At 47.0% G+C, this 24,091-nt stretch overlaps 9 protein-coding genes across 9 annotated transcripts; 7 read left to right on the top strand and 2 right to left on the bottom strand.

The window, feature by feature from the left end:
* Nucleotides 1-309: 309 nt before the first annotated feature.
* On the top strand, nt 310-4,891 carry F5147DRAFT_653187 (uncharacterized protein; the record flags this gene model as incomplete). Its single annotated transcript, XM_041433757.1, has 17 exons — nt 310-351; nt 401-553; nt 716-1,520; nt 1,746-1,785; nt 1,840-1,960; nt 2,009-2,162; nt 2,297-2,301; nt 2,510-2,538; nt 2,590-2,650; nt 2,720-2,741; nt 2,793-2,875; nt 2,976-3,142; nt 3,196-3,271; nt 3,334-3,511; nt 3,623-3,828; nt 3,959-4,295; nt 4,623-4,891. 17 exons carry the CDS (start codon nt 310-312, stop codon nt 4,889-4,891), a joined length of 2,748 nt encoding a protein of 915 aa, XP_041292390.1.
* Nucleotides 4,892-6,436: 1,545 nt separating this feature from the next.
* Nucleotides 6,437-6,661, top strand: F5147DRAFT_577601 (uncharacterized protein; the record flags this gene model as incomplete). The annotated part of the gene is made up of 1 exon (XM_041431403.1): nt 6,437-6,661. One exon carries the CDS (start codon nt 6,437-6,439, stop codon nt 6,659-6,661), a length of 225 nt encoding a protein of 74 aa, XP_041292389.1.
* Nucleotides 6,662-6,753: 92 nt separating this feature from the next.
* Nucleotides 6,754-7,305, top strand: F5147DRAFT_553016 (uncharacterized protein; the record flags this gene model as incomplete). Its single annotated transcript, XM_041430437.1, has 2 exons — nt 6,754-6,868; nt 6,944-7,305. Coding segments are annotated over 2 exons (477 nt in total), but the record flags the coding sequence as incomplete, so codon positions are not given.
* A 1,032-nt stretch (nt 7,306-8,337) lies between these two features.
* On the top strand, nt 8,338-10,613 carry F5147DRAFT_774104 (uncharacterized protein; the record flags this gene model as incomplete). Its single annotated transcript, XM_041441563.1, has 5 exons — nt 8,338-8,806; nt 9,034-9,591; nt 9,646-9,707; nt 9,771-9,794; nt 9,846-10,613. The coding sequence occupies 5 exons, from the start codon at nt 8,338-8,340 to the stop codon at nt 10,611-10,613; spliced, it is 1,881 nt and encodes a 626-aa protein (XP_041292387.1).
* A 946-nt stretch (nt 10,614-11,559) lies between these two features.
* On the top strand, nt 11,560-11,721 carry F5147DRAFT_577622 (uncharacterized protein; the record flags this gene model as incomplete). Its single annotated transcript, XM_041431404.1, has 1 exon — nt 11,560-11,721. A coding segment is annotated over one exon (162 nt), but the record flags the coding sequence as incomplete, so codon positions are not given.
* A 140-nt stretch (nt 11,722-11,861) lies between these two features.
* F5147DRAFT_774103 (uncharacterized protein) lies at nt 11,862-12,492 on the bottom strand (the record flags this gene model as incomplete). Its single annotated transcript, XM_041441562.1, has 4 exons — nt 11,862-12,077; nt 12,127-12,345; nt 12,391-12,417; nt 12,469-12,492. 4 exons carry the CDS (start codon nt 12,490-12,492, stop codon nt 11,862-11,864), a joined length of 486 nt encoding a protein of 161 aa, XP_041292385.1.
* Nucleotides 12,493-13,762: 1,270 nt separating this feature from the next.
* F5147DRAFT_753510 (uncharacterized protein) lies at nt 13,763-17,371 on the top strand (the record flags this gene model as incomplete). Its single annotated transcript, XM_041440253.1, has 7 exons — nt 13,763-13,977; nt 14,002-14,182; nt 14,204-14,326; nt 14,362-14,365; nt 14,480-14,747; nt 16,518-17,140; nt 17,194-17,371. The coding sequence occupies 6 exons, from the start codon at nt 13,763-13,765 to the stop codon at nt 17,125-17,127; spliced, it is 1,401 nt and encodes a 466-aa protein (XP_041292384.1). The 3' UTR covers nt 17,128-17,140; nt 17,194-17,371.
* Nucleotides 17,372-18,135: 764 nt separating this feature from the next.
* F5147DRAFT_200300 (uncharacterized protein) lies at nt 18,136-21,341 on the bottom strand. Its single transcript, XM_041428551.1, has 6 exons — nt 21,168-21,341; nt 21,051-21,116; nt 20,464-20,986; nt 19,856-20,404; nt 19,047-19,800; nt 18,136-18,994 (listed from the first exon to the last, which is right to left on the bottom strand). Exons 1-6 carry the CDS (start codon nt 21,283-21,285, stop codon nt 18,320-18,322), a joined length of 2,685 nt encoding a protein of 894 aa, XP_041292383.1. The 5' UTR covers nt 21,286-21,341; the 3' UTR covers nt 18,136-18,319.
* Nucleotides 21,342-22,047: 706 nt separating this feature from the next.
* On the top strand, nt 22,048-22,646 carry F5147DRAFT_774099 (uncharacterized protein; the record flags this gene model as incomplete). The annotated part of the gene is made up of 2 exons (XM_041441561.1): nt 22,048-22,426; nt 22,474-22,646. 2 exons carry the CDS (start codon nt 22,048-22,050, stop codon nt 22,644-22,646), a joined length of 552 nt encoding a protein of 183 aa, XP_041292382.1.
* Nucleotides 22,647-24,091: the final 1,445 nt, after the last annotated feature.

The raw sequence follows: 24,091 nt of genomic DNA, 5'->3' as shown, positions 1-24,091 counted from the left end.
CAGTACCCATACTCGCTTCTGTGAGTGCCGCTGTATCCTCTAGGAATATGGAAAATCAACAATGATTTCTCCACATCCAGAACTAAACAATAGGTTCCCTGTCCCCGGCACAACAACTTCGCGCGACTTAAAGCGAGTAAAAAAACATCGTCAAGGTCATCTTCAATCATACATTTCTCCTGCCTTTGTGATGGGAAACTCGACAAGTTGCATCTCCAGTCCAAAAAGTGCTTGTCGTGATGTGCGCCTCATATATATATTATCTCTATTCTTTGTGACTTACATTCTTCAATACAATCACAGGACTTCATGTCAAAGACTGACTTCCGTGGCAGTCTAGGACCTTCGAAGGTGAGATTCTCCATATCAAAATCGTGTTCGACTTAACTTCTATACACAGGACATCAACGCTCTAACACTTGAAAGTGATGCACCATCCTTGAAGCACAAAATCAATTTTGGTGACTCGGTCACCCCTCGAAAGCGATGTATTCTAGAATCCTATTCTACAGGCAACATGTGTCAAGTTGTTGCGGTATATTCTGATATCATGGTATATCTAATCTCAAATATCTTTATCAGCGTTAACAAAGTTATAGCCAAAAATAAGTCGCCACCATACTGACTTAACCAGTCCGATGGCGAAGCGGTTGTTCAGGGAAGCAGTATGGAGTCACTGCTATATATAATTATCTTTACTGATTCCAGATTGTAGTCTGACATTTTTATGAAACGTCAAGTGGATGTTCAACTAGGTCCCTTTGGGATCAAATGTGTGACACTTTATGAGCCATGCAACACCAAGACCTTCATATGGTCCCTACCTGCGGAAATCCTCATTGCTACCGTCGCACTTCTAGGAGCGCAAGATCTGTGTTCTGTCACGCAAGTTTCTTCTCTGTTAAGAGAAATCGCTGCTCCACTGTTCTTCATCCAAAGAAACTTTCCAACTTCCCCGAAGAATCTATTTCACATTCGTGTGGACTCGCCAAATTTTGACGTCTTGTCAACTTGGAGACGAATGGATAATTTTTGTCCGCCGCGTATGGTGCTGAGTTGGCTGGATTCTGATTTGCGATCCTCACAGATATCCGCATTGTCGCACTTCCTCAAGTCCATCCCCCACAAGTCGATAACATACATCACACTGTTTTGGAATTTCGACATTTCCACTTCCCCAGTTCTCTCTCAAATAGTTGCATTACTAGAAAATATCTGTGCTTCTGACGTCAAAGAACTGACGTGCATGGGTTTCTGTGATGGTGCAGTCTCGCCGTCTATCACTGGCCTTACCCGAATCCAGGCGTGTATAGGTGCGAACAACCTGAAAGCCTTTGAGGCATCTTGCCGGGTGTTTTTTTCCCCAAAGATCCTTCCTTTCACAATCCAGACCATCCGTCTTTCCCCCTGTTTGGAAAAACTTCGACTGAGTTCCATCAAGCTCAGTGCTGCACACTGGGACAAACTCATGCGCCACTTCACGATCCCAACACTTGTCGAACTCCGAGTCGATGCTGATTGTGCGCCACCCACTGCTCATTCAGTTTTCTGGCCCGTCACCCTGCTGTCAGTAACCTCAGTGTCATTCCGCGACCTGCTGGTGTTCCCTGGAGGGCTAATCGAGTCACCAAACCTTTGATTCTTTCTCTGTCTACCCTGGACAGGACCCTTGTCACATCTCCTTCCAATCCTTCGGAGTCATCCTAAACAATGAAACCTCACCTGCCTTCACATTTCCTTACAAGCTCATGATGCATCGCCCGACTACATCACTTCCATTTTACAGTGTGTCGGCCATTGTGACAGCATCGGATATCTCCTCCTTTCCCTACCTAATAGTCATTCTAGTGCAGCGATGATGTGTTGGTCGGGCACCCATTTGATGGTCCGCATCAAACACTTGGTGATTGACTGCTCAGATGGTTCAGCCAGTGCTACAGGTGCTACAAGTGATTCATTGGTATGTATTATTGTTACAGCACTTTTTCAATACTAATTGTGGGCATAGGCACTATCTACGGCTTGGATTCAAGCCCTTCCTCAAGTCAAGCGTGTTACTTTGCGAGGTTACTCGGCTACTGCTGCTGGGGATCTTGTTGATATTATGTGTAGCTTTGCTCCAGGCGATGTCGAACTGGCTGTGGATCTGCAGGTCTCACCAGGTGAGAACTCTTGTAATTTAATCATAATTAATCATTTCCTCACACATGCAATGCAGTGGAACCCCGGCGCTGAAAAAATAGCTTATATATTTGTATACATCACTGTAACATAACACTTGATCTTGTGGCGCTAGAATTTGTAAGTACACTGTAACAGCGTTGAGCGGCAAATGCTGGCGGAGTTTGATATGTAGTCATTCAGTATTTAGGCGTGTCCTCATTTGACAATCAACTTTTCTTTCTAATTTCTATGTACTGTACTGTCGTAACTTGGTCGTAGTAATTTATATCATGAGCAAAAATTAGCAGAAAAAGTCGTTCTTGTATTGATCATGAACAAATACAAGTGTTCGCTCGAAGCGAATCTAAGTGCCAAGTAAGCCTGCATCCTCAGGAATTGTAATATACACTGATTCGGCACCTACAGTCTCAAATATGTAGCTCCTTGTAATTTGGCATCGCCCATAACAACCCGAGATCCAGACCTTGTACGTTACCCGCCGCTTTATGCATGTAACTTTGCACTTTTTTGACCTTTGCTTTTATCTTTCTCCAAGGTCAGATTATCGACAGCAGCTAGTACATCATCTGAAGTTTATTTAGATGCCTAGCCGCACAGTTTCTTTGTAGGTGTGCGCAATGCTGCAACATTGGAGAAGACGGCATGCCTGGGAATCCTGGCGGCAAAGAAATACCCACCGCTACTGAAAACCGTACATTTGTTCCAAGCTGCTAACTTGGCTCCATCGTCCGAGCGTGAAGCATCCTTGCTTCAGTCTCGCTCGCCAGCAGCTAGAGTCTGATACTTTACAGGTCGACAATCTCGCTGCCGAGTTATTTGCTATCACATTAACCGACAACGACGTCAATCCAGACAGTCACAGCAAACTCTGGAATTCCTGTGCAGAAGTTCAGCAGGAGAAGAGACAAGCCTATCATTCTCTGGATGGTACAGCTACATTCATGGTAGATGACACGCAGTGAGCATCGTATTTCGTCTTACCTTATATTCACTAACTTGGTCGATTCCCAGACACATTGCCCAAGATCTTCAGGCTGCTGAGAAGCGACTGCTGCTCAAAGGCTCAAGAAGCTTTGGATATTGTAGAGTCACGGACAGGATAGGGCTCGCAGCTAAATTTTCTCTGCGACTTCCTGTGATGTTATGCAGACCATCCGAGATGAACTGGCTGTGATCATGATGGCCCTAAGAAACGTCAAGCACAAGGTCTCATGCATCGTTTCTCATAGAAGTCAGCTAGAGGGGTCGTGCAATGACATGCACAGACTCCTCTGTGACAAGGAAGACGCACTTTCTGTGTCATCCGAGCCGATTGAATTTGATTCGTGTAAGTTCTATTCATCCTGCTTGTGCCCTTCGACTAAGATACATGAAGCACACCATTTTGACTTGCCAATTGACCTTTGTGACAAAGTTGCCCAAATATCCCTCTTTCTAGGGGCTGTATCTGTCGTCATTTTTGGCATCAGTCGCAGACATGGGGAGTTTTTCATGGGAGTCCTTGCCCTCATTTTGAGCCTTGCTATGGAGGCTCAGAACCCTCATTCTGAGTCCCGCCGTCAAAACACACACTCTCAAATCCCACGCTCTATGGAAACCGCCCTATCACACTTCAAGCTCGATGGCCAGACTACAGCTTGCGTGGTCTGTCCGGCATGCAACTGTACTTATAGACCTGACCACCTGCCTCAACTCAAGTCACGCCCGATATCCCACGAAGTGCTTCAACTGTCCGATACCAGAGGATGGTCCTTGTGATGAACCGCTGTTGCAGCCCTCTGCTGATGGAAAATTAGAACCAATCAAAATATTCCTTTATCACCACTTCCACAACTACCTCACTGGATTGCTGTCTTGTCCCAACCTTGAAGTGTTGATGGATAGGCCTTGCGATGATTTGCTGGCGTCTATTGGCAGCCCACCTCATATTATCAAGGATGTTTGGGATGCCAACTTCTTTCGCACTTTCAAAGGTCCTTCCGGGCAATCCCTATTTATCGATAGAGGCACTGAGGGTCGATACACTTTCACGCTCAACCTTGATTTTTTCAACATTGAAGGCAATCTCCAACGAAATGCCTCGACCTCTACTGGCATCATCTCATGTGCATGTTTGAACCTCCCCCTCGATATTCGATATAAATCTGAGAACATGTACTTAGCTGGCATCATTCCTGGACCTTCAGAACCTTCAGGCGATGAGCTGAATCACTTCCTCAATCCCGTGGTTGATGACATGGTAGAAAGTTGGGAGCGTGGCATACTGTTATTCCTGCACAGCTCTACATAGTCCCAGGTCGAGTTACGCAGCAGTGTTATAGCGTGTCTTGTGTGTGACCTCCCGGTGGCGAGAAAGGCTGCCCAGCTGGTGGGTCCAACAAGTCACTTTTATTGCACAGCCTGCCATTGCTGGCACAGGTTGACTTGCGGTAGAACAGACATCCAGACTGAAGATTGGGTTCTTAGGGACAAGAACGAAGTTCATCACTATGCTGAGCTCTGGAAGAATGCTGAAACTTCGGTTGAGCGCAACAAATTGTTTTCATTGCACAGTGTGCGATGGTCAACACTCTGGAGGTTATCATACTGGGATCCCTCTCATCAAATTGTGGTCGACAATATGCATTGCCTCCTGGAGGGTCTCGTGCATGCTCATTTCCATGAATTTCTAGGCCTCACAGCCGACTCCACCAATCTGCAAGTTTGATGTTGTCCCTGCTTTCAAACATCCTTTCCTCAACGTTAATTCACACAAATCTCCAGAGTTCAACTGAGAAAGACGTCAGAGCCGTCCAGTCAATCCATAGCCTTCTTACAGAAGCAGTTCTGACCTCGAGGGAAGTGACCCTGAGCTCATTGAGGATCACTGTTGTTGACTTAGAGAGAAGACTGTTGACAAAGAAGGTCGCATGTCTTCAGTTCATATCTGTAGGTTTGGGCATCGTGCCTAGAGGTCACGCACCCTGGAAAAAAAGTCTACAAAATCCATTGGGTTAGATCGCTCCTTGTTTGGGTAGGCATTTCAACAGTGTTGTTCTCATACCCTCTTAATTGAGTGATCCCTTTGTAGCGTCGAACACAGACCTTTCTCTCCCAGGGTTGTCAAAATCACGCATTGCTACTCCAGAAGTTATGCAGTGTATTTCTGATGTCATCAAGACGACAGATACACCCTCTTTCTTGAGATCAGTCCCCTATAACTTTGGGGAAACAAAAGCTGGGATCGTTGAAGGTTCAATGATACAGCGAGGCACGAACAATGCTCCTGACTTGTATCTATAAATGTTGTAAGGTTGCGCGTTGCCTAGTCTGCTATACTTGAGACGACAAGTGCATTCGACCCTAAAGGGGAAGCGAGTGCAGCAAGGATCTAGAGGTATGCGCTGAAAGCGCTACTGGTTGGCCAATGCGAAGCGCGAGAAAGCGCAGGTGCGCGCAAGGCGCGGGAATGCGCGCGTGTATGGCGCGAAGCGCGGGAAAGCGTGCGCGTGTATACAGATACAAGAGAGAGTAAGAGTGAGTTTGCTTAAGTGATGATATGATGTAAGACAAGAGAAGAGAGATGTGAGGTGTAAACAAATAGATTTCTACTATGTTCTGCTAGGTAAATAGTGGGTAGTAACCAGTAAGTCCTCTGTCGTTCTGGTGGGAGAGTAAGTGAGTAAGTCCCTAATAGTATGTACTGCTGGCGCTTAAGTATGGCGCCTAAGCGCTGTCATGCGGAGCCGAAGCGCTACCGAGTAAGGTATGTAAAGATATATGTAAGTAAGGGTCCATGATAAAAATAAAGATGGAATGATAAGCAAATGTGAGAAATGGAAATATACGCACTAGGGAACTTGGTGGACAGTGGATGGATGCTTCCGGATGGCTGGCGCTATAGGGCGCTCAAGCGCAGGAAAGCGCGCGCGCGCATATACATCGTGAAGCGCGGGAAAGGTATGCGCGGGAAAGCTGCGCCTCGTATAGGAAGAGCTGTGGATAGCATACAGAGTGATGCTACAAGTTCGTGCCATGTACTCCCTAGTGAAAACTGCGATATTGCACAATGAGAGGCACGAGTCTCTACACCATGAAGGCCGACGAATGGCGCACGTTAACGACTGTATACTTACCCATAGTGTTAATCAGTCTATGGGGCGAGGGATCGGTACATCGCAACACAGACATCGCGGACAGCCGTTGTGCCACCCTTGATCACACGATGGCCCTCATATCTGCTATTCATATTGCCTGTCTGCACTCTATGACGATGGATTGCACAGATGCATACCGTACATATATAGTCGAGTGGATAAGGGATTTGCAAGTAATCCACCCCCATGCAAACCATTGGACCAATGGTCATATGGCATTGCACGTCTGGGACTACCTGCAACTCTTCGGACCCGTGCGGTCATGGTGGTGCTTCCCATATGAGTGCCTCATTGGGCAGCTACAGCGGTTGCCTAGCAATCACATTTTTGGTAATATTTGAACTTGTTCGTTGATGATAAACTTCTTATGCTGTGCTGGTATGCAGGACAGCAAGAATCAACACTCCTCCGGTCATACATCAAGGCTGCAAAGCTCAAATACTGGCTGAACCATCCCTCTTGTCCTCCTGTATTTAGGGAGGTCAAGTGGCTATTTGACAAATTTGTGTCTCCCTCGATCAACGCTAATCCAAGTGATGGATGCCAAGGTCACCCGATGGCCTCTACTATAAAAGAAGTTATTCCAGAAGACCTCCGCCAACTCATTCAACTTTGGCGGGCAGTCTTGCATGCTCGCACCTTCCACAAGGGATCTATCTATACTCGCGACTCCACTCATGTTGGTAACAGCCTCATTCTTTATTATCCTAACGGCCTTAGGAATGTGCAACCAACACCAGGGACCATCAAGTATATTTTCGAAACAGAGCGAGGAGTGTGTTTCGCCGTGCGGCATCACCTTCCATCGCATTCTCACTCTGATCCTTTTCGCCATTATCCTCACTTCCCAGCTCATTTATTCTCGTCAGCGCTCACTCAACATCTCACAATTGTCATGCCTGAGTGGGTAGTGTCGCATTTTGCAAGATGGAACTTCTCTGCACAGCATATCATTGTTGTATCTCTGAGTTGGGTGTGTTCTCTCTATCTGACAATTGTGATGTCAACTCACGATTAATAGGATTGAATCACGCCAAAAAACAATATCCACTGCTATATAGCTTGACACAAGGCATCTTTCCGCATACTACAGTGATCAAAAGAGCTGTCAAGGCGACATACATGTCAGGAGAAGCAGGTGCTGAACTTTGTGGGCATTCACCTAGGTGTTTCGTTCTTGCTTTCTTTTTCTTGATTCAATACATACATAATATGTAGTTTGCTCTGCATGGTACCTTGCTCTAACTTAAAAAGTTGTTTGTCACGTTTGAAGCGGGCGCTAAGCCTTTCTGATGCATACATTGTAGTTTCCATATCACTGCCTACCTGACTTCTCTAACTTAATAGATCTACATATTTCAGATTTATGCCTTTGCACTACCAATATCTACCCGGACTGCTGCACTGAGTAGCAGCTTGGTGAATAGTAAGTGCCATCAATTAATATGAAAAACCAACGTGCTAATTATATAACTACTTGCATCATTGTCCGGGAAAATCCGGACTGAGTTTCATTCTCTATATAAACTGTGTCATGTTGTTTCTTGTTCCTGTTTCTCTTTCTCATACAACACATACCTGTAAGTGCACACACAACGCGGACCGGTTTTTTGCCGTTCCCTATACCCATACCCATACCCATACATAACATAGTGTTTTACTAGCATATACACTATACATACCCATACATATTATTGTATCAAATATCATGAGTCTTGGTGACCTGTGTCGCCCTACTACAGGTGATGGGATTGTCACTCCTGCTGCAGTAGATGCAGAAATAATTCCAGCGCAGTTTGCCGCGCAGGGTTCACAGCTTACTCCCGCTACTGTCCAACAGGATAGTTCTGCAGCTGAAGGGAACATCATCCCTCCTGTTTCAACACCAATACTAGCACAGCCTGTCGCGCTGGATTCGCTAGCTACTCCTATCGTCGATACTCCTATCAAATGAGATAGTCCGACAAGACTACCCTTCACGACCCTTGCTCGATGCTGAGTCGATACCCTTAACTCCATGGGCAAGGGGATGCAAAACTATGTTGTTGACCCCATGCCAGTAGAGAACTTCCTCAATAAGTTCCTACCAAACCCTGAAGATTATGACACCTCGGACTTTGCTTCACACTTTGCTTCAGCCTCCAATGCTGAAGTGTTCGACATGCAATCTATTAAGAAAGAGGAGGATTCTTACGATCGATTCATGAGTAATTCTGCACTTATGATATTCAGATCCTTGACAGTTTTACTGCAGATTAACGGCATACGACCCTTCGCTCCCCAGTTATTGTTTGTGAACAGTTCCAAACATGCAGACACCAATAACTGCTCATCATTCACATTCAACGTCAAGCCGGATGTATGTGTATACGCCGACGGAACTTTGCACGGCTGCAATATTTCCAAATTCAAAGTCAACATCGAATTCAAATGGAATGATGTCCACGACGCATTCCGTAAACATCCTGGAGTTGATCAGTTGATCAGTCGGTTGTGTCACAGACCGATAAGGGCTTCGATACATTGGGCCAAATAACCAGCTATGCTGTCGCTCAGCTTGGTGCTCAATATCGTACCCATGTATTCTCCGTCCTCATTATCCACAATCGTGCTCGCATCATCAGATGGGATAGGGAGGGAGCTATCGTCACCAATGCCTTCGACTACAACCACGAGTCACACCTGGCTGATTTCTTTTATTGTTTTGCATGAGCATCGCCTGCCCTGCGTGGCGTTGACACTTCCGTAACCCCTGCTAGCAATGAAGATGCTGCCCTCGCAAGGATGATGTTAAAGCTCACTTCTACCATGCGCATGTTGAAAGTTGCAGTCCCTCAGGATCCTGCTGTTGAGGACTCTGACTGGTTGACGTTGATCATCCCCCAACCTGTTGCAAAAGGTTTTTCGCTTGTTGGCCGCTGGACTCGCACGTGTCCTGCGTTTGATATTCTCAATAACAGGGTTGTAATGTTCAAGGATTCTTGGCGCATGTTGTTAAAGGATGTTCTACCGGAAGGCGAGACTTACAGATTATTGAGGTCGCACAATGTTCACAATGTCGCAACATGCATTGCATTTCATGATGTGATTCACGCTACCCCTGAGCGAAACACTCAGACTGTCAAGTTTGGGAGCGCCGAATGGGCTTGCCCCAACAAGGCTGTCACTCCCCACATTCTTCACCACCTGGTTCTCGATCTTGTAGGCAAGCAATTGACTGATTTTGAGAGTTCTCATCAACTCGTCCAGTCTGTTCGCGACGCATTACTTGGTATGTATTTACTTCGCACACATTACCTGATGTCCATACTCATTATCCACGCAGCCCACCAGGATGCATATAAAAATGCAAAAATACTACATCGAGATCTCAGCGTCGGAAATATCGTTATCTACTGAGGGAGGGGCTTTCTCATCGACTGGGACCTAGCGAAGTTACTTACCATTCAGGGTCCTCGACAAACCACCCGCACGGTATGTTCGTTTTCCAAACTCATATATTGTATTGATTTTGCCGTCACCAAGGGAACCTGGCAGTTCATGTCTGCTCACCTTGTTAAAAATAGTTTTGCCATCCATGCTGTCGAGGATGACCTCGAATCCGGTCTGTACGTCGTTCTGTGGACGGCCTTGAAGTACAGGGAGAGCTACATGAGCATCATTGACAGGACGCAATTCATTTTGCAGATCTTCGACGCTGATCCGCTGGTGGGGACCGGAGGATCCGCGAAATCGGATTGGCTTGTCGCTAGAACCTACTTTCCACGTGATATATTCATCGGCTGCAAACCGCTCGACAATCTCGTCGTTGAACTAGCCCAGTTCTTCTCGCATCAGTACTCCTTGGTTTCCCCTGAGGCACAGGAGTCACTTGTGCGATTGTGGCTCTCATTGCAGGAAGTTCTAGACGAAGCCGGGTCTGTGCACATGGCTGCACAGCAGAAGATGATAGATGTTGCACAATGCTGCCTGTTGGAGTCTTCTGCTTACCAGAAGGAGATAGGTATGCAGATCCTGCACTCACACAAGGCCGTCATCAATATCTACGACAAGTACCTTGGCTCATCCGGATGGCCTGACAAAGACGCAGCCGTACTGCAAAAAGTGCATCCGACCAACAAGCAAAGTGGATGTCGTTTATACACCAAGTCACTATGTGCCTCACAAGATTTGACGTCCACATGGGTGCAAGTCACACCATCTGGCAATAAATGTAGGCTGGATCCTGAGGGTGACGTTGAGATCCTCAGTTCGGTGGCTGGCCTAGATGGCCTTGTGTCCTTCGACCAATGATATTTTTCTAGTACTTTGTGAGCCTGTATTCATCTTACGACTTATGCTTACAATACGTATCATCTTCGTATACACGCATTGTATAAGTCAACTCGATCTGGTGCCTCGCCAGTGCGCTGGGCACGACAAGCTACTCGGTTGGTACTCAAAAAATGAATATTGTGCTCATCACACATCAACCTCAAAGACACAAACTAGGAACTATCAAGTATATTTTTGGGACCGATGTAGGGATTCATTTCTGGCTGGGCTTGCAGAGACTGTTTTTACCTTAGTGTTATGTTTGCACTTTTGTAGCTTACATAATCAAGTTACCTTTTCACCAGTTACCAGTATGAGTCTGAGTATTCAGCAGTTTTTATGACATTTCCTCTCCTCTGAGCCTTGAGCCTGGTCCAGAAACCCTTTAGGGTCGAATAGCAGCTAGGTTCTGCAAGACCCAACATTGTTCAGACTCACCATCTGAATTGTTGTACCTTCACCGAGCATGGAGTGTCTGTCGTGTGCATGTCCCTCTCACTATGCATTGGGCTGGAGGTAGGCATTCATGTCTAAATTACTCATTCATTACTGATGCTTCACACAGGTACTCTAACGGCGCTTTTGCGCTTGTCTGCCACATCAGTAAAAATACACATTACTTGAGTGTCTTTGTGCAAGTCAGTCCACTTGGCCAAAATTTCAACTTAAACATATCGAGAAAAAAATTGTTGAGGTACATGTTTTATTATATTTTACACTAAAGAAACATAAGATACGCCAAGAGAATGATGTGACAGAGAACAAACAAGTTTCAAGCTAAGTTGGTTAAGCTGACGACAGCTTTAGTAACATGTATTTTTACTGAAGCAGGAACTCGCAGCTTGTCTGGTAGAACACCTATCAGGATGGGTAAGTCAAACAAGTGGTGGATGTCATTCCAGAAAAGAAGGTTTATGAATTGTGAACTGCTGCGCACCAGGAACTGGCAGCTCATCTGGTAGAACACCTGTATGCTGATGGGATGGGCCAGCCAAGCAAGTGGTGGATGGCATTCCAGAAAAGAAGGTTTGTGAACTGCTGCCTGCCAGGAACTGACAACTCGTTTGGTAGAACACCTGTATGCTGATGGGACGGCCAAGTCAAGCAAGTGATGGATGGCATTGCAGAAAAAAAGGTTCGTAAATCATAAGGGGTAGGTAATGGATATCTAATCATTGTATCACTTCCGTTCTCCCTCCCCCTTCTCCGGCTTTTCCTCCTACATCCCTAGATGTGCTCTAAACCCAGAAGATGTTCCATCTCGTCCAACTCCCGCCATAACCTGAGCAACGCTTCGCGCCTGTCCTCTACCATCAATGCTAGGAGGCATTTGTCGTGATGCGACATTTGGATGGGGGGGTGGACGGGACGTGGCACGTGCAGATGGGCTTGCATGTGTTCCATATCGTCTTGTACGATTTCCTGTGCGTAGTCCCATAGCACCTAGAAACATCATAATTTGCTAACGGAGATGGGCAGCAATTGGACTTACTATCGCAGATGGCGTTACTGCGAATGTTTCTTGACTGGCTTGGTCCCATACGTTTCCAGCGTGCTCGATCTCCCCATCGTGATCCTCCAGATCTTGCTCCATGTTCCCAGCGTGCTCCTCTATACCTCCAGCATGCTCCTCCATACCTCCAGCGTGCTCCTCCATACCTCCTCCCTGATCCTGCATGTCGTTCCCAGCTTGTTCCTCCCCATGAAAAGGCTATTGTAGAATTAGTGTATTCACTCAGGCGGTAGTCTAACTTACATGGTAGTTTTCATCAATATCAACTTCCTGCAGACGATGCATCAGTCCCCATGTGTGATCAGGCTACCGACAACTTACATGATTTGTGTTAAGTTCAGCCATCGTTGTTGATTGAAGTAGGATTAGGATTAACGTCTGAAGATGAATGTGTTCAATAATTAACGCGTTCAGTTTCAATGAACAGGTCTCTGAAGTCACGTGTCACATATATTCAACATAAGCTATTTACGAATGCACGACTAATACTTGATGAATGCCCAGTGAGCGCCCAATGAATGCCCATTATATTCTTCCGCTGCTTAAACTTTGCATTTTCTCAATCTCATTTAAGCTTAGGGAAAATTCAAAATTTCCCAGAGTGGCAACACGCCCGTTATTACATAATATTTTACGGAATGTTTTTCTGCACCTCGAAATTTTGAATTTATCTTTCCACCAAATAGGATTGTAGAAGTTTATATTTTTCGGAAGGAAAAAATTTCGAGTATAAAATACACTTCAAATTGGTGTCGAAATAGGTTATTTGCTTTGTCATTTTTTCCGTCAGTCGAAATTTGCCATTATCCCAGTGATACAATTCATAGTACGAATGCCTAACTTGACATTCTCATTTCAATTAAAATCTTACCCGAAGCAAAACTCTGAAACCGCCGGTGTGTGAGTCATGAGATCTCGAGACCGCATTGAGCCTCGTGGTGGTGATAAGTAAGTTCTTTATCCTCATACACACAGGGCGTAAGTTTGGCCTTCTCCCCCACTGCCAAATTTGGTCTTCTCGTCTGCAATGCTGTCAGGCTTCGCTTCTCTTCGAGGAGCAAATGCCAAAATAGGAGTGTTTGCTTATCATATAGAGCGCAGGATTTTACGTCTGTGACCTTCTCTTTACGGACCAACATCATTGATCATGAACTACTTTCCACTGCCCATGCTTGCAATTTGACTATATCGATATAATGGTATCTGATTGTCATGAAATTTCAATGTGTCTGGTCTAGATCTCACATACGCTCTGTAGCTCAGAGTGCTCAATTATCGTCTGCATTGGCAGCCGAGGGCCACAGAAACTTAAAGATCGACCTCCTCTCTTCCCCAACATCACTGGAATCAAGCAAGATACACCCGGGTGGAATATACTCGGTGATAAGTAAGTTCTTTACATCATACAGAGTGCAGATTTTACGTCTGGAAGATCATCGCTTGTCTCTTTATAGACTATCATGATTAATATTCATCATTGATCATGGAACTATTATTCACTTGACTATCGATATGATGGCATCCAATTATCATCATGGGGCATTAGCTATAAAACACGTCTCGTTGATATCCCTGATCTTCCATACCCTCCCAGCGGTACACTCATCATCTAGCAATGACATCGGCAATCAAGGACGATGATGCTGTAAAGACACCTAAATATTTTCCTCCACTCTTGTCCAAGAAATTCAACATCACTGATGTTAAGCAAGATGCGCTCAAGTGGGATAAGGAGTGGGAAGCGGCGATTGCATCTTCAACCGCAGCAGACATCCTCAAGGAGATGTCTCGTTTCCTAGGTGACTCTTGCTTCACTCCTGACACCATAAAGTTCTTCCACCGGGATTTTCACAGGGTCCAAAATACCGTAGCCAAGATCCTGCATAGACTGTTCGACGAAGGTCACTTTGACACCATCTGGTTGTTGTTGAATGTTGCGGAGAAGAAGAGACATATCCATGAAGGCCTGAAGGGGGCTTGTGAAGCACGTACGTTGTGGGGGCAAGATTGTCGTGCTCTTTGCCCGGAGGTCACAGTTTCGAACCTTCTGATGCAGGGTGGGAAGGGCTTCGTCGACTTTCTCGCTCGTGTCTTAGAGTTATCCGAGTCATCCCTTCAACCAGCATTTCTACCAAACTCATGGTGGGAACAGGCGTCGAACCTGCCAAATCCATGGTGGGTACAGACCCCGGCCGCCGATGTTCCACCTCGAAGACAAGTATCCCAAAGCACAAAGCTTCTGTTCGAAGTCGCGACTATCAATAGGAATAAGTTTATCGGCGAGTGTTTCCCGCTCATATAACATCATGCGAGTCTAACATTCCATGAACAGGACACTTTGTTCTGTCCTCAGTGTTTTCAGTCGTAAGTGACATCACCAATCGTAGCAAGGGGATGAAGGGGGTCCTGTACCTCATGGAGAATACAAAGGGATATGTCGCTCGAGCTTTAGCACAGGCCAAAACGACTACCAGGGATAAACCTCTTGTCCGCTGTGAAAACTGCACGAAGACTCCAGAAGAAATAGGACAAGGTGTTCGTTTCATGGTGTGCAGTGTTTGCAAAGCGAAACTCAACTTCGAGATACATTATTGTTCTCAGTGTAGTGCTGCCATGGTCCGGTTCGGTCTGGTTCAGAGGGTCCTGGACGAGAACCGAGAACTGGACCATGGACCGGTTCTGCAAAATCTTCGAACCCCAAACCAGACCACAGAGAACGGTTCTCTGTGGTCCGGTTCGGTTTTTTTCTGGTCCGAACTCGAACTGAACCCGAAAATTTTCAGCAGCGAGCATGAAAAAAAAACATTGAAATACTAGTTTACACATCGAGTAGCTACTCCAATGACATGGCTACATACCCCTCTCTGCCTCTGTAGCCGCTGATCCAAGAGCTAACTGATTTGATCTATACAAATGGTGAGAATGAAATAAAACACAATAACAACCAATGCTTACCATGGGGAATGTGAACCTGCGGCATCTGATCCAGACAAGCAATTTGAAGTAAGCTGCCGGTTAACCGCCATTAGGATGTGATTTCACTGGCGGAAAAAGGTGGTAAAATGTTAGTTTCCCTGCTGTGTGAATGACACGACTTTTACTCGAGCATATTAGCGAAAGCTCATTCAAGTCCCAATGTACGACCTCAGCTTTGTATGCGGTGTGCTTGCGGTCGGATCCTAGATGGTATTTTAGTATACACCTTTGCGGGTTAGTACGGCTGCGGCTCCTACCCCTCCACCGTGACTTGAGCAATCCGTAGACTATTGGTTGCTTTTTGACCGAGTTTTGCAGCGGATCTATTGTTTCGACATCATTGGGGTATATTTGGAAGGTTGTCGAGTGATGAATGGTGCCGGGATATGTTTTGGTGCTTGATGACGTGTTTGAGATGTGGGTGGAGAGGGTGGCATTGGGGTAGAGTGGCGAGGCGTATCACAGCTCGATGGCATGTCTTCTGGAGGAGAAGGGGGGTGGGCAGTAGATTAGCATGCGTGTCTTTGCCGTTCCTATGGATCCCCTCTGTTCTCTTGTCGAGTCGTCGTGGAATATTGGTTTGAAAGCGGGGTGAGAGACAGCGGGCGAGAGACAGAGGGTGAGAGACAGTGGGCGAGAGCAGCCAGCGGGCATGTGAGACAGTGAGCGAGAGACAGTGGGTGAGTGAGACACGGCGAGCCAGCCAGCAAAAGTCAGCCGGCAAGAACAGCAAGCGAGTGAGAGGGGATGCGGTGAGGTGGCAGGCATCAACATAGGCGCAGGTAGCGTGGTGTGTGATGGGTTGTGTGCTGGTAGTGATGAGTGCTGGCCCTCGAGGGAGCCATCAGCATTCAGAGTACAAATCATAATACGCACCTCTGCAGCATAGTGCAAGACACAATCCCTCCAAAATCCACCTTGATCGCGCCTAATATATCCACCTCCAGTAAAAGGTAGTCTTGCGCAGTGTTGTAGCCGGTCCTCAATGAACAGAACCTCCTGTTATAGAGGCGAGTTGGTGAGAGACTTGAGAGTTTAATTAGTTAGTGCTTACCTTCGAAAAGGCTAAATGTAGCTTGATTAATCAACAACGTGAATCCCGAAGACGACAGTCTGATGTCGAGGCAGATGTTGTCGAAGTCGAAGTCGATAAGGGTTCGGAATGGTTCGGGAAGGCCGAACCAGAACTGGACCGTTTGGGAAGACCTAGAACCGAGAACCGTTTTCCGGTCCGGTTCTAGCTGGCGCAAGAACCATGGACCGAACCGCGGAGAACCGGACCAAAAGTCCGGTTCGAACCATGGTTCTGGACCGGACCGCGGCAGCACTATCTCAGTGAGTAGAAGTCCTTTAATTTCGTCTTCATAACTCCCTCATGATGTTGCATCCACTAGATCCTGCCAGAAACAAGACTGGTCTCTTCACAAACGGGCTTGTGGCAAGAAGCCAGTGTCGAAGGGTCTAAGCGGAACCAAGGGAGACTCCCTTTGGGCATTCGGCGACTCCAATCCCACCGCCGAAATGCTTCGCAACTTTGACAAGGAAGGTCGGCAGCTCACGAGCCTCAGAGACATTGGCGTAAATCCCTGTAAGGGTAAACGCACCCCTGCTGCGGAGCGTCAAGCCGAGATGCTTGAAGCCGACCGAAATGTCGATTACTTCCTCTTCACTGCGAGCGGTGAAGCAGTTCGCTTTGTAATTGATGATCCAGGAGCTAAAATGATTTTCCGCATCAACCGCGGTTGGGTTATGACGCAGGTTACTAGTGACACCGGTGTTGATGCTATGGGAGAGTACATACTCAAAGTCATGAGCGGATATCCCGGATTGAGTCGGAGCATCATCCTGAAGCAACTCTGTGAGGAACACGGGGAGGGCACTACCGAAAAGATCGCGTGGCTGGAGAAGAAGAGTCGAGAACATGGAAAGAGTACGTTTATAGAGGGTTGGGTGAAAGATTCTTCGCCCCTGTTTGGGGATTGGTCTTGGCTCGGACTGCTTTGAACGTTTTGAAGTGGTATGAATTTCTTTCTTGCTCACTCATGCCATGATCTCATTGATCGTTCACAGTCGCTATGCATGTCAGAGATTCGGGTTTCGCTCGCGACCATTAACCATGTTCTTTTTAAAAATTTCAATTCCGCTTCGTTTTCATTTGGGTTGTCTTTGTCGATAGTCTTCGAATAAGTGTACAGTATCCGTTGATGTAGTACTCATTTCACAACTGACTGCATATTGAATTTTGCAACGTTCACATTTACCGTGTCTGCTGCTTGCATGTGCAGTGCGCGAGGTAACAAAAGCTTTTCAAGTCTTAACTCCGTCTTCATGGAATCCTTCCTTGTTCCTTTGCCATCATGAAGTTCCTCGCATGCAATGCCGCGACCAGCTACCAGTAACCCACTCGAGCGCTGGTCCTTTGACACTTAATTTTCCTTGATAGCAGCACCCTGACTCAAGAGTCTTAGCCTATAATAACTTCTCAATGTACTTAAGTTTTGTAAACAATATTCAGGCTGATACATTACTATAGGGCCAGGGGCATATATGCGCAGTTACTATTGCTATCTTTCTATTAGGAGCCAAAAATGACATGATTCGCGAGTATTTGCAGCAGCAATGCTGAATGTCAGGGTTCCTTGAGCATGTAGGTCAAGAACACCATACCATCGTCGATGGTACCGTAGAGCGCCCGCGTCACGTGCTCTTTGGACCATGGGATTGTACTATAAACAATATTGTACCGTTCACGCATACTGCCTGCAACAAATGCAACACAGTGCCGCATCGTGTCGAAATAACTCAGATGACGCACGGCATATATATTGAGCACCTTTGCATCGTGTATTCGTCCAAATTTTTTCTCGAGATCGTGTGAGGGCGGCTAGGCAAAACGCATGATTAGATCACGATGTACATTAGGCTCATGACCAGCCTGGCCTGATACTACCACGTCGGGGAGCTTCTCGTAATCGATGAGCTCTCCCAGTCTTATTCACAATATGAGAAAGTGGTGCTAGAACGGTACTGCAATGCAACACATGATGCAGACTATAGAAACGTGATATCAAGAGCAAAAAGAAGAAACAGTATGAGCGTGAACACGAACAGAACGCGTATATGGACACTGGTCAGTATCAATAACATATACGTACAAAAATAGAGACTAGGCAGAAAGCACCCTTTACGCGTTCACCTACTGCCAGTATTGGCGACCTGGCTGGTATGGGTAGAAAGTGCCTTCTGAATTAGCCTGCACCTGCGGGTACTGTCCTCGCACGCCGCGGCCTGCAGGTTGCTGTTGCACACCAACCCCTTGCCCCGAATCTTTGCGGTAAGATGCCTCAGGCGACCCGCTCTGTGCAGCTACTCCCCGACCCAAAAACCCCTGTCCATGTCCGTACAATTGCCTCTCACTGGATGTATGGTGGTTGTTTTGCGTCTGCTGCTGCGAGGGCTGGTGGTACCCAATATCATCGGTATACCCGCCAAATCCGCGCTGAACGCCCGCACCCATACTCAACCCGTCACTCTGTTTTGCGGGCTGGTGTTGATGCTGGAACATTGCTGGCGGAGTAGGAGCAGGGTACTTAACAAAGGGTGTAGGGTAACCTTGGTTGTAGGGACTGCCATAATACTGGTTTTGAGGATACGGATAAAAGTAGGGCATCGGCGGGGCGTAGGGTTGTTGTGTGCTTGCGGCAGCAGGCTGCGACGACTGAGATGTAGAGGGAGGGATGACCGACGAGGGGGGTTGTGAATGTTGGTGCTGGTGTTGTGAGGTAGGAAGACCCTTGACATCATCATGACCTAGGACATTGCGATTGCCGCCAAACCCTGGAGATTGCGCATAAGAGTCATAAAACCCTTGCTGCACTTATAATCAGAACACAAGGTACAATAAGCCGGAATAGTGTACTGACACGTTGATTGTCACCATAGTATTCACTACCTCCGAAGCCGCTCAGGTGGCTACCTTGCGATTGGTGCTGCTGATGCTGCGTCCCAATCTGTCCAAAGGGACCCATACCGCCACTCATGGATGCACTGTAGTCCTGCTGTTGAGGAGGCGTTGGTGCATTGAAGTATGGTGCATCTTGCCGGAAGTACGCTGCGGACTGGGCCTGCACCTGCTGGGCAGGGCTGTATTGTTGAGACTGTGTTTGCGGACTGTCTAAATGCAAGTGGGCAGCATACGGCTGAAGTTGTGGTAATTGCTGAGGTTGGTGCTGGGGTTGATGCTGAGGCTGGTGTTGAGGCTGGTGTTGAGGTTGATGCTGCGGCTGCGGCTGGTGTGGCGGCTGGTGCTGGTGTTGATGCTGAGGCTGGTGCTGCGGTTGCGAGGGAGGCTGCTGGGTGAAGCTGGTGCTCGACGGCGGAAGTGTAGGAAGGGACATTGAAGGTGTAAGAGCATGTTGAGGTACCTGCGGGATTGGTGCTGTAGGTTGGGGAGGTGCAAATTGAGTTGTTTGCGAAGGTGGAAGAACAGGCTGTACTGGAGGCGGGAGAACAGGCTGCGAGGGAGAAGTAGCGATAGAGGTGGCGACAGACGGTGCAGGCGCGGGAGTGATCTGTTGAGGTTCTTGTTGCTGAACAGGTGCAGGAGGCGCAAGAGGCGAGAGTGGCTGTGTGGCCTGCTGTGGGGATGGCTGCTGTTCGACTACGGAAGGTTCGACGCTGACCAAAAAATATCAGTTGATGATCCTCATATCAGTTCTAAATTTTGACTCACGGCGTGGGCTCGATGACGTCTCCACCAAGACTCAAACTTCCAAACTGCATGCCTACTTTGTCCAGGCCAGGGGTGAAACCAGTCGACAAAGGCATGACAACAGCTTGATCGATGCCCTTGTACTTGCTACGAACCGCGGGCCGCGAAGAAAGAGATACAGGCGATTTGGACCGAGTGGGCGCATCCTGCTTTTGAATTTGGGTCGGAAGAGCTGACACGACAGCCACAGGTTCTGGCGCGGGAGCGGCGAGTTCCTCCTGTACTATAGTAGGGGGCTCTGGTACGGGTTCTGGCTCCGACATCGACAGAGGCTGAGAAGAAACCCAAGCGTCTACAGGGGATTGGTGTTGGGCTTGGGGTTGAGGCTCATCATCCCATTCAGGAGGCTGGACGGTTGTCGGATCCTCCCAACCTTCAGATACTGGTTCTGCATTGCCATTAACAGCTGATGGGAGAGGGGCGTGTTCAAAGGCTGATTCGGGTGCAGGGGCGATGACTGATGGTAAAGGAGGTGCAGGGGGTGACGCTGCGACGAGTTTCTCTTGTGGTCTGCGCACAAGTAATGATTAGCTGCGGAATATCAAACCAAAATCTTAATCGACGCGCACTTTGCAATCTGAGCCCAGGAAAGTTTGGAAGTTGCCGGGAGTTTAGCAGATGATATAGGAGGTTTGGACACAGTAGCCGCATTACCCCAACCAGTGTTAGCACCCCACGAAGCAGAAATTGTGGGCTGCGATTGAGCAGGAGCCGATTCAGTAATTGTAGGCTCTGAAGGCCAGGTTGTAGCTGTAATCAATTCATTTGCATCCTGCGCAACACTCCAACCTCCATTCAACTCTGGCTTGTCAACAGCATGTTCAGTGAGATCCTCAACCTGCGCTGGCTTGTCTTCGGGAGCGGGGGCAGAAGCTTTGGCACGAGAAGAAGTATGGCCATTGACTGCAGGTGCACCCCGTGCGCCACCCCGACCACGACCGCCTCTACCAGAACCACCGCGTCCCCCGCGTCCACCTCGACCGCCGCGCGAGTCACTACGTGAGATGCTTGGGTCCTTTGACGGTGCGTGCTGAGCTACAGGAGTCTTTTTGTCCTTTTTGCGCGTAACTGAACCCCATTGTTCTGCGTGCCCTATGGGTTGTTACGGAATTAACAAAACCATGACAATAAAAATGCAAAAACGAATACGACATACCTTCACTGATTCGAGTGACTGCAAGCTCAAGATCACCACCGACCTCATTGAGGAGAGACTGGAGATCTGCAAGTATGGATAATTAACGAAACGTCATGTTGCAAAATAAGGACGCACCTTCATTTGACCAGGCAGGGAATAGTTCTTGGAGTGTTGGAACTTGAGGGTGAAATTTTGATTCCGAGGGATCAGAGGGCAGTTTGTTTCTGAACGCGGCTGATTTATATGAAGACATATTCAACAAGGACGGGCAACGACGACGAGACTGACGAGCAAAAGGTAAGAAGGACTGGTGGAGTTTGAAAATTCTAAAATACTAAATTATCCGGTCATAACATTCAGTAGGACACCACCTATAAGGGGGTCGATGCGGAAGTACATTTAGGATGATAGTAATATTCATCACGAGAATTGACCTGACCCTATCTGAACATGGTTCTTAAGAGAATCCATATCTAGTAGTCTGTACTCAAACTAGACATGAAGAATTCGAATGTCACAGATGTCAGATTTTGGAGAAAACTGGATGAACAGATAGAGGTATTGGAGACACACACTACTACATCAGGAAACCAACAAGAAAAAGGTTTTTATAGATATAAATGGCAAATTCAGATCACATGTCCACTGAATTATATCTAAAGACAAAGTGATAAATAGGGCTCAGTTCGCCAGCTCAGCCCAGCTGAGTTTACCTGTAGGGTACTCCATGGGTATGGGTAACCCGCACGGGTCACAGGTAGGGGTACCACCCAGGTAGGGGTAGGGGTCCAGGTTTGGGGTACCACACCCCTACCTGCACCCTGATCATGGGTTTTGTTTTAAAAAAAGACACATGACTTCATAAAGATGTGACTACCTAAAGAGGGTACTGTACAGCTGCAAAATGTATCAAACTCTAACACATATTCTTGACATACACCAATCCAGCCATAGAAATTCGCCAGCCACTATGCAACTCAATATCTTCTTGGGTCCAGCAAAATGTGTCACCAAAATGACAACCAAAGCCAAAGTGGCCCTGGAAGAGAAGGTGATAGGCACATCAAAGAAGCAGAAGCCTGTCAATGATGCAGATGGAGATAACACTACTGCACAACTAAAGAAGGCAAAAACTCACCCAGCAGCTGGGAATGCCTCCACTGGAAATCTCACAGCAGTCAACCAAGGTTCTGTGACATCATCAATTGAACCCTCAAAATCACCAACCCTGGCACCAGCAGTGATGAGTTGTCGTGCCATAGTTCACACTGAGGAAGAGGAAGCCACATTATCCACCAATGAGGTTGACTTGGATTCCAAAGAGAGTGAGAGTGGATCACAAAGCAGCAAGAGTGAGTCGGAGAGCAAAGAAGATACTTCTGAAGACCAGCTGAGTATGTTCAACACACTATGAATTGATATGATTTTAATGAATCAATAGAACAGATGATGAAGGATTGGAACTCGCCTGTTTACGCATCTTTTGATCCCACACCAAGGATTGTTGAAATCAATGGATGCCATTGTAGCACTCGGATCGGTGTTGGGCTCGTATCCTGCCAATTCCATAGGTATCCCACACACATATTCCTCGACACTCCATTTACCTTCTGAGAGTTCCATGCGCTCATCTGAGTCATCCGAAGGTTGTCCGTCCATTTCCGAGGCCTGTATACAGTTCCGATCCTCCGTACCATGTCCCGTCCGTGTCCATTTGACTTCGCTGGTGCGTTTTTCACTTGGTTATCAGTTATTGATTATGTCTAGGGGCACATATGTTGTCGGCCCATTGGTTATACGTATAACAACACACCTTGTGCGTTATTACATGCATATCTCTGTAGCGGCTCGCCTCAAGTCTTATTACATTTCGGATGCCTTATCTCGCTACTGTTTTTGCCTATGCAGTTTCCGGACATTCACGCTGTAGGATATAATCTGCCTCGCTAGCTACTCGCACTTCACTTCACCTTCCCTGCTATGAGTCATAGTCAGTAGAGTCACTTTCGGATAGTCATACTTCGCGCAATCAATCTTTCTTGTCCATTCAGAACGATTGTTTGGCCTGACCGCTGCCATTTCGCATCTTGCTATGTCTTAGTTTTCCTGATAGGCTTTGCTTAGTCTTACTTTGCAAGTCTTACACTTCAACATACACACCATACTTCTACCTCGGAACCATCGCTGTTCATCGGAAGCTCTTCGGACGCTTCGCGCAACCTTGGACCTTCGTTTCTTGATGTCGGACCACCTTCAGACCACTTCAGACAAGTACTCCGGTACTTCGGACACATCCTCGGAACACCGAGTGCACTCTTGGTAACTTTCATTCTCTCACTTCGATCTTAACAAGATATCCCTTGCTTTATAACAAGGAGCATTTCTATAGGCAGTCTCTTTGGGACGAACATCTCACTCGCACTCTGAGTCTTAAGGTAACATATTTGTAACACCCACATAGAACCAACTCTTTACACCGTGCACACGAGTTTAAGTGCCAGGCAAAAGGCTGCAAGGCCGATGTCAGATGTTTCCTCGACAAAGGAGATGCACACTCAACTGGCAACATGTGCAAGCACGTGCATTCGTGTTGGGGGGCTGATGTGTTGTGAGCCGCAGATGAGGCAAAAGATGCTAATGAGATCTGGTCCAAGATCATTGGTAGTGTTCTACGAGATGGGTCAATCACCATGTCATTCGCACGGAAAGGCCAAGGAAAAGTCACTTACTCTCACCGCCAACACACAAGTGCAGAAACGAGGTATGAAACTGTTGAATTTTTTGCTGAAGTCTAAGGCATGTTGCTGCAGGTCCTAAATAGTGCGCTGGGTGTCTGGGAGTCTGCGTCTGTTCAATATCGTCAAAGATCCAGGGTTTCAGTCTTTGATGAAGATGGGCAGACCAGAGTATTATTTACCTTCTCCATCCACTGTTTTGCATGATGTTCAGCTTGTATTTGTGCGGACTCGCCAATGTGTTGCTAAATTGCTGCGGGTGAGTTTATATTCAAATGAAATATATGAAAATGACCAAACTTACCAGGAATATGAAGGGAGAAT

This window comes from Suillus discolor (genome assembly GCF_016758755.1).
Source record: "Suillus discolor strain FC423 chromosome Unknown F5147scaffold_30, whole genome shotgun sequence".
Taxonomy (NCBI): Eukaryota; Fungi; Basidiomycota; class Agaricomycetes; order Boletales; family Suillaceae; genus Suillus; species Suillus discolor.
This window is presented reverse-complemented; position numbering and strand designations above follow the sequence as displayed.

Coding starts and splice junctions, on each gene's coding strand:
- F5147DRAFT_200300 (XM_041428551.1), bottom strand. CDS start 21,285: ATGTCTTCATATAAATCAGCCGCGTTCAGAAACAAACTGCCCTCTGAT. Junction 20,405..20,463: donor TCCTGGGCTCAGATTGCAAA/GTGCGCGTCGAT, acceptor ACTTGTGCGCAG/ACCACAAGAGAAACTCGTCG. Junction 18,995..19,046: donor ACTATGGTGACAATCAACGT/GTCAGTACACTA, acceptor TTATAAGTGCAG/CAAGGGTTTTATGACTCTTA.